The 9,584-nt window shown below is 40.0% G+C and overlaps 1 protein-coding gene across 1 annotated transcript in view; it reads right to left on the bottom strand.

Moving 5' to 3' along the window:
- LOC110454950 (D-aspartate oxidase-like) overlaps positions 1 to 9,584 on the bottom strand; it is a 15,954-nt gene that overhangs the window by 5,477 nt on the left and 893 nt on the right. The window contains exons 2-9 of the mRNA XM_021504781.1: positions 8,915 to 9,029; positions 6,936 to 7,021; positions 6,504 to 6,569; positions 6,082 to 6,136; positions 4,993 to 5,091; positions 4,349 to 4,413; positions 3,633 to 3,750; positions 3,258 to 3,356 (exon numbers count right to left, since the gene is read on the bottom strand). Of these exons, the coding sequence (XP_021360456.1) occupies positions 3,258 to 3,356; positions 3,633 to 3,750; positions 4,349 to 4,413; positions 4,993 to 5,091; positions 6,082 to 6,136; positions 6,504 to 6,569; positions 6,936 to 7,021; positions 8,915 to 9,029 (703 nt within the window). The remainder of the gene's footprint in view (positions 1 to 3,257; positions 3,357 to 3,632; positions 3,751 to 4,348; positions 4,414 to 4,992; positions 5,092 to 6,081; positions 6,137 to 6,503; positions 6,570 to 6,935; positions 7,022 to 8,914; positions 9,030 to 9,584) is intronic.

Below are 9,584 nucleotides of genomic sequence, written 5' to 3'. Positions count from 1 at the left end.
TGAGCAGTTCACTTACACACGTTACGTCCGTACTTGAACAGTTCATCCACACAGGCTACGTCTGTACTTGAACAGTTCACTCACAAAGGTTACGTCTGTATTTTAACAGTTCAACCACACACGTTACGTCCGTACTTGAACAGTTCACTTACACAGGTTACGTCCGTACTTTAACAGTTCAACCACACAGGTTACGTCTGTACTTTAACAGTTCACCCACACACGTTACTTCCGTCCTTAAACAGTTCACTTACACACGTTTTGTGTTAACAGGTCACTTATATACGTTACGTCTGTACTTGAACAGTTAACCCACACGGGTTACGTCCGTACTTGAACAGTTCACTTACACACGTTACGTCTGTACTTAAACATTTCACTCACACACGTTACGTCCGTACTTGAACAGTTCACCCACACACGTTAAGTCTGTACTTGAACACTCACATAGGTTACGTCTGTACTTTAACAGTTCCCCTACACACGTTACATCCGTACTTGAACAGTTCACTTACACACGTGACGGCTGTACTTAAACATTTCACTCACACACGTTACGTTCACTTAAAATCATTACGTCTGTACTTGAACATTTCACCCACACACGTTACGTCTGTACTTGAACTGTTCACTTACACACGTTACGTCTGTACTTTAACATTTCACCCACACACGTTACGTCTGTACTTGAACAGTTCACTCACACACAGGTTACGTCTGTACTTGAACAGTTCAACCACACACGTAATGTCGGTACCTTAACATTTCATCCACACAGGTTACATCTGTACTTTAACAGTTCAACCACACAGGCTACGTCGTCTGCATTTGAACAGTTTACTTACACACATTACGTCTGTACTTTAACACATCACTTACACACGTTATGTCTGTAATTGAACAGGTCACTTACACACGTTACGTCCGTACTTGAANACTTACACACGTTACGTCCGTACTTGAACAGTTCACTTACACACGTTACGTCTGTACTTGAACAGTTCACCCACACACGTTACGTCCGTACTTGAACAGTTCGACTCCACAGGTTATGTCCGTACTTGAATAGTTCACTCACACATATTAAGGCCCGTACTTAAACAGTTCATTTACATACGTTACGTCTGCACTTTAACAGTTCACACACATAGGTTACGTCTGTACTTTAACAGTTCACTTACACACGTTACATCCGTACTTGAACAGTTCACTTACACACGTTACGTCTGTACTTGAACAGTTTACTTACATACATTACGTCTGTACTTGAACACATCACTTTCACACGTTACGTCCGTACTTGAATAGTTCACTTACACACGTTACGTCTGTACTTGAACAGTTCTCCCATACATGTTACGTCAGTACTTTAACAGTTCAACCACACACGTTACGTCGTCTGTATTTGAACAGTTCACTCGCACACATTACGTCTGTACTTAAACAGTTCACCCACAAAGGTTACGTCTGTACTTGAACAGTTCACTTACACACTTTACGTCCGTACTTGAACAGTTCACTCACACAAGTTACGTCTGTACTTTAACAGTTCAACCACACACGTTACGTCCGTACTTGAACAGTTCACTTACACAGGTTACGTCCGTACTTTAACACTTCAACCACACAGGTTACGTCTGTACTTTAACAGTTCAACCACAAACGTTACGTCCGTACATGAACAGTTCACTCACACACATTACGTCTGTACTTGAACAGTTAACTTACACACGTTACGTCCGTAGTTAAACAGTTCACTTACACACGTTTTGTGTTAACAGGTCACTTATATACGTTACGTCTGTACTTGAACAGTTAACCCACACGGGTTACGTCCGTACTTGAACAGTTCACTTACACACGTTACGTCTGTACTTGAACAGTTCACCCATACATGTTACGTCAGTACTTTAACAGTTCAACCACACACGTTACGTCGTCTGTATTTGAACAGTTCACTCGCAAACATTACGTCTGTACTTGAACACATCACTTACACATGTTACGTTTGTATTTGAACAGTTCACCCATACAGGTTACGTCTGTACTTGAGCAGTTCACTTACAAACGTTACGTCCACACTTGAACAGTTCACCCACACAGGTTACGTCTGTACTTGATCAGTTCTTCCACACAGGTTACGTCTGTACTTGAACAGTTCACTCACACACGTTTCGTCCGTACTTTAACAGTTCAACCACACAGGTTACGTTTGTACTTTAACAGTACAACCACACACGTTACGTCCGTACTTTAACAGTTCAACCACACACTTTACGTCTGTACTTGAACAGTTCACTTACAGACGTTACGTCTGTACATGAACAGTTCATTTACACACGTTACGTCCGTACTTGAACAGTTCACGCACACACGTTTTGTCTGCACTTGAACAGTTCACTTACACACGTTACATCCGTACGTTCACAGTTCTAACACACAGGTTACGTCTGTACGTGAACAGTTCATTTACACAGGTTACGTCGTCTGTATTTGAACAGTTTAATTACACACGTTATGTCTGTACTTGAGCAGTTTTCCCACACAGGTTACGTCTGTACTTGAAGAGTTAACTAACACACGTTTTGTTTGTACTTGAACAGTTCACTTACACACGTTACATGTGTACTTGAACAGTTCAACCACACACTTTACGTCTGTACTTGAAGAGTTCACTTACACACGTCACATCTGTACTTGAACAGGCCACTTACACACGTTACACCTGTACTTGAACAGTTCTCTCACCCACGTTCCGTCTGTACTTGAACAGTTAACTTACACACGTTACATGTGTACTTGAACAGTTCAACCACACACTTTACGTCTGTACTTGAACAGTTCACTTACACACGTTGCATCTGTACTTGAAAAGTTCACTTACACACGTTACATCTGTACTTGAACAGTCCACTTACACACGTTACGTCTGTACTTGAACAGTTCACTCACACACGTTACGTCTGTACTTGAACAGTTCACTTACACACGTTACATCTGTACTTGAACAGTTCACTTACACACGTTACGTCTGTACTTGAACAGTTCACTTACACACGTTACATCTGTAATTTAACCGTTCACTTTCACAGGATTACACATGGCCACCTTACTCTTCTCGATACTGTCCTTTATACGTAAAACTTATTGGATAGGAAAACAACTTGACACCGTTCTCTGAAATCTCCTTTTCACATTAATTATATTGGACACCAATACATAATACCCATTGAACTATGATTCATCCTGTAATGTACCTGGATAGTCCTCCCGTTCACCTTGACCGTTTCTTGCTCCAGTCTGATGTCGTGTCTGTGGGGGCGGATCCCCACCCACCGTCGTACCTCCGGGGCGTGCTAGAACACACACACTACATAGTATTATACGCCCACGTGACATGTTGACTAGTACGGATTCAACTCTTAGTCCGAACACGTGCAAGAAATGACAAAATATGCTGACGTTTCCCTGATATTGCAAGAGCGTTAGATGAAATAAATATAATTGGTTTTACGTAAGAAAACATCGCTTTTTACTTTTTTTACAATGTAATCCAACACTCCAGATACTCAATTATACCGAACAATTTAACTTGCCATGTTCTGCTCTTTGTACTTTGTATGAGTATGTACCTTGAGGGACGGCAGAACTTGCTGGCATATCCCACGAATTTTGTCGAAAGCTTCGGAGTTGTAGTCAAGGTCAGTCTTGCCCTCTTCACGTGTAACTCCCAATATCACGTCGTCTTGTCTGACGTCAAACGACAGACAGTCACGTCACGAGCAGCACATATTTATAACAGTATAATAAAGCATTATCGTACAATGCCAATTTTGCTTAATAATGGAAAACAATGTCTGTAAATCATTACATACACCGCCATAACATGCCAACAAGTGTGGTAACCAACGACTTTGGATTAACTCGACAAACAACAACCGATCAAATTGTGAAGTTTAAATATCTTAACAATTTACAAGTCTTCGGGGTAAACAAAGAAAGTAAGGTGTAAAGAATTTAAATTACGGAGGATAAAAACCGCAGGGACCTGAGCATTAGTTACCGCTATATTTGGACCTAAACTAAAGTGTTCAGAGTAATTTTACACCCGTTTTATGGGTTTATATCAGAATGAGGATGTCATTTTTACCTAAAGTCGATCTAAACCCCTAAAGCATGTAAAAGTACTCTGAATACCTTACTTTAGGTCAAAATATAGTTGTAACAAATCCTCAGGTCCCTGTGGTCATTACTTGTTAACCGTCTACCCATCACATATAATTACAGTGTACTTGCGTCCAGCTGCTACACAACATTACCGATAACCTATATCTGTACCAATACTTACCCGGGGTATATGAAATTGTCTCCGTTATCGAGGACGTAGAACTGTTTCACCCATGGTGCACTAACCTACAAAATGTCCATCATCACATTGAGATTCCTTGAATTCGGAATAGTGATAGAATGTCCCCTCCCCCACGCCATCCTTTCATATTCAGTGAAGATATTGTTTAATCGCACTCCATCTTAAGATCCATCTACTGAAGATATGTATAATACTCTTGAAAGCGTTAGACAATAGAACCTGAATAGTTATACATGATAGTCACGTAAAACAATGCCTAACAAATGCAGGGCAATCCATAGACCACACCGGTAATGATTTCTAACTTTTTCAAAAGGTAAGGTCAAAGGTCAAAGCATAGGTCACATTGAGGTCATAATGACCTACCTCTTGCACTCCGCCATCACAAGACGCCATTGTACACCAAATCTGGTTACCTTAAGTGAAATAGTATAGAACATATCTTCCGGACAATCTTCTTGGACGGAAGGACGGAGTACGACCATATAGTCCCCCCAGGAACCGGTTGGGGACTAATAACTAGCTTGAAATAAAGAAGTACAAATCGCGTCAATCACGTCATAAAAGACTAAAGAATGTTTCACTTAGTGTACTTACAAGTTCGAATACGGTACGATATTTACCCTGAGGGTATGTCCCCGGACAGGGAACATGTCTTTATCTCCAAATAACTGCCGACTTCCCCAACCCAGGCAGTTCACTGTGACGTCACTCACGGGTATCTAGAAACAGATCATTAACAATGAATACGTCACACACGGGTATCTAGAAACAGATCATTAACCATGAATACGTCACACACGGGTATCTAGAAACAGATCATTAACAATGAATTCGTCACAAACGGGTATCTAGAAACAGATCATTTACCATGAATACGTCACTCAAGGGTATCTAGAAACAGATCATTAACAATGAATACGTCACACACGGGTATCTAGAAACAGATCATTAACGGAGTATCTATAGAAACAGTTTTATCTCATCAGCTCTAACGTTTCCCACAAAAACTCAACAAAGTATCATTTAACTAGAAAATATTTGTTAAACATGCAGCTTTTTAAACGAAAACTCTAACAGAAGTCAGCGAAGCAGAAAATACAGGTCACAGCGACCTTGCATATATGAACTTTGATTGCTATGCTACTTCTAGTATGTACATGTATGTATCAGAGAAACTGGAGCTGAAAGCAAAGTCTAACACAAATGTCAAATGGACGGGAAATGCAAATATTTAATGTACCTAAACTATCATGGCCTGGGGGAAAATTTGAAATAAAGGACGAACGCCAACTCTCCATACGGTATTAGAGCTGATCAGTTTTTTACCGGTTGATAGTTTTCAGTGGGACTATAACTTGGCGAGGTTGGGACTGTGAGGTCGGCTGGATCTTACATACATCCCCACAAAAAACTCTGATCTTTCTTAATATTAATGGGATAGACAAAATACTTTTTATATGTATACATATACACACTTTGTCAGATACAAGTGTTCGCTTCAGATTCCATTTCAAACTGACACATAATTCCTATTCAACATTTCTAGAACAAATTACCACATAAATGGCCCCGACATTCCGATACTTTTTATGATAAATGACCATTAGAACATTACTTTTCATATAACATTTGGTTATAAATGACAACACACCTAACACAGGCACACTAGAATTTCATGTAAACACTGACGCCCGTATAAACATACTCACTTCTGATAAAGACGTTATGTTCTGGTTCTGTACATACCCTCCATTTTTGCGAAATCTGAAATATTAGCACTCAAGAAAAACCGGCATTGCACAAAAGCAAGCTATGGTTATTGGTGATTACAAATAATTTGCTTTTTAAAGCGTATTGATTTACCATAGAGCAAATTTAAGCAAGAACATTTAAAGCACAAAATGATATTGACACCAAAAAAGGTCGTACAAATGTAGGCTAAATATTAAGGATTTGTTATAAGGCGATATCAAAGCAATTTATTAGGCGATATCACAGCAACATGTCTAAGATTTTTTATAAGGCGATATCACAGCAGATGTCTAAGATTTGTTATTTACATTGTGTATCAATTTTGTCTTGCTTAACCAAGAATAAGTTCTAATGCACAACTCAATCGGATTTCAACTACCTCTTCATCAGCCAGGGGAGATAACGCCGGCACTCCACCATCAAGGTATCATACCACCATCCATACCTGCGAACGTAAACAATATGCTGTGGACATTTCTGAAATATTTATGATGACATTTTTCGTTATTAACACTCATTTAAACAATGATGCTTGAAAAATTCGTTTTTTTTCTCTCAACAAAATGTAAAAAGGAAACTAACAATCAAAATGAGAGTATCTCTGGAAAAGGGTAAACTTTCACGAAATGCACCTCAACAAGATTGATATTTAACAGATAACAGACATCAACACCAATTGACGTAAAAAAAGTAAACAGGTCTTCAAAGGGACCTCGCTATCTTTATAGGCCTTTGAAGGGACCACAAGATTTTTGAAGGGACCACAAATTTTCTCGACAGGGCAATTTGTGATTTACTTTAAAATGCTTACTTGTATATTTTGCCAATGGGCAAGCGTTGTAGTTCTTTGCTTGATAAAACCGAGAACCTATAGTCCATGTGACGGTGTATTGGGAGCTACAAATAAACACAAAGGTATTTATGTACATCGTCCAGAACGAAGGACGGTGTATTGGGGGCTACAAATATACACAAAGGTATGTATGTACATCGTCCGGAACGAAGGACGGTGTATTGGGAGCTACAAATACACACAAAGGTATGTATGTACATCGTCCAGTACGATGGACGGTGTATTGGGAGCTACAAATATACACAAAGGGATTATGTACATCGTCCAGAACGATGGACGGGGTATTGGGGGCTGCAAATAAACTAAAGGGATGTATGTACATCGTCCAGAACGATGGACGGCGGATTGGGAGCTACAAATAAACACAAGGGGATTATGTACATCGTCCAGAACAATGGGCGGTTGTTGGGAGCTACAAATAAACACAAGGGGATTATGTACATCGTCCAGAACAATGGGCGGTTGTTGGGAGCTACAAATAAACACAAGGGGATGTATGTACATGGTCCAGAACAATGGACGGCGTATTGGGAGCTACAAATGAACACAAGGGTATGTATGTACATCGTCCAGCACGATGGACGGTTATTGGGAGCTACAAAGAAACACAAGGGTATTATGTACATCGTCCAGCACAATGGCCGGTTATTGGGAGCTACAAATAAACACAAGGGGATGTATGTACATGGTCCAGAACAATGGACGGCGTATTGGGAGCTACAAATGAACACAAGGGTATGTATGTACATCGTCCAGAACGATGGCCGGTTATTGGGAGCTACAAATATACACAAGGGAATGTATGTACATCGTCCAGAACGATGGAAGATTATTGGGAGCTACAAATAAACACAAAGGAATGTATGTACATCGTCCAGAACGATGGCCGGTTATTGGGAGCTACAAATATACACAAAGGTATGTATGTACATCGTCCAGAACGAAGGACGTTGTATTGGGAGCTACAAATATACACAAAGGGATTATGTACATCGTCCAGAACGATGGACGGTGGATTGGGGGCTGCAAATAAACTAAAGGAATGTATGTACATCGTCCAGAACGATGGACGGTTATTGAGAGCTACAAATAAACACAAGGGTATGTATGGACATCGTCCAGAACAATGGACGGTTATTGGGAGCTACAAATATACACAAAGGTATGTATGTACATCGTCCAGAACGAATGACGGTGTATTGGGAGCTACAAATAAACACAAAGGTATATATGTACATCGTCCAGAACGATGGACGGGGTATTGGGAGCTACAAATAAACACAAAGGAATGTATGTACATCGTCCAGAACGATGGACGGTGGATTGGGGGCTGCAAATAAACTAAAGGAATGTATGTACATCGTCCAGAACGATGGCCGGTTATTGGGAGCTACAAATATACACAAGGGCATGTATGTACATCGTCCAGAACGATGGACGGTGTATTGGGGGCTGCAAATAAACTAAAGGTATGTATGTACATCGTCCAGAACGATGGACGGTTATTGGGCGCTATAAATAAACACAAGGGTATGTATGTACATCGTCCAGAACAATGGACGGTTATTGGGAGCTACAAAGAAACACAAGGGTATTATGTACATCGTCGTGAACGATGGACAGTCTTTTGGGGGCTGCAAATAAACTAAAGGTATACATTGTGTCGGCAATTACAAAGACATATGCAATAAATGTATGTTCAGAACGACAACTAACGATGTGTGGCAACTACAAAGATATGCAAATAAATGTGCATCAAGAACAACAATTATGTTTGCAGCCACACTGTGTGTGTCCAGAGCTTTAACGACAACCGGCACTGTATGGGTAGTTACAAATACAAACCAAATCATGTGGACAGCTATGAAGACATATAAATCTATGTCCACCCTGGGGGTGGAGGTGGGTGGGGGTAGNGAGGGGCACCAACAACTCACCGACACTTTCTTATTCATCAGCTGGTAGCCCGATACCCGGATGACACCAGCTTCCTGTCCCTCCTCCGACTGCCATATTTGATCGAACCAATCAAAGGAACCCTGAAGCCACTTCCTTTTTGTATGCAAATGACAGTCGTTTAATAGCACCCAATGAAATAGTATTAAATGTTAAAACTACTTGCCATACACTTAGTTGTTTTATACACGAAATACATACACATACTGAAAGAATTAGTGTTAACATACCTGCCAATAAACGCACACGCACAAATGTCCATGTACAAGACAAATACGGGGAATCTACAGTGTTAAACACCTTTTTGATCTAAAAGAAAGAATAAAGTCTGACGTAGAGAATTAATTATCCGGTTTGTAAGTATTAGAGGATCTTATAAGTATATTCAATATTTCTGCATGGAAGTGACTCAAGTTATTTACTATTTTTTTTTAAACAGACATAATACATATTAGGTTGATAAAATGGAGTTTATTCCATGTATACACCACTTACTACACACATGTATATATCACTCACTACACGCATCACTACACACATATATACATCACTCAGTAAACACATGTATATACCACTCACTACACACATGTATACACCACTCACTACACACATGTATACACCACTCACGACACACATGTATACACCACTCAC

The sequence above is a fragment of the Mizuhopecten yessoensis genome, unplaced genomic scaffold, assembly GCF_002113885.1.
Source record: "Mizuhopecten yessoensis strain PY_sf001 unplaced genomic scaffold, ASM211388v2 scaffold8123, whole genome shotgun sequence".
In the NCBI taxonomy this organism is placed as follows: domain Eukaryota; kingdom Metazoa; phylum Mollusca; class Bivalvia; order Pectinida; family Pectinidae; genus Mizuhopecten; species Mizuhopecten yessoensis.
This window is presented reverse-complemented; position numbering and strand designations above follow the sequence as displayed.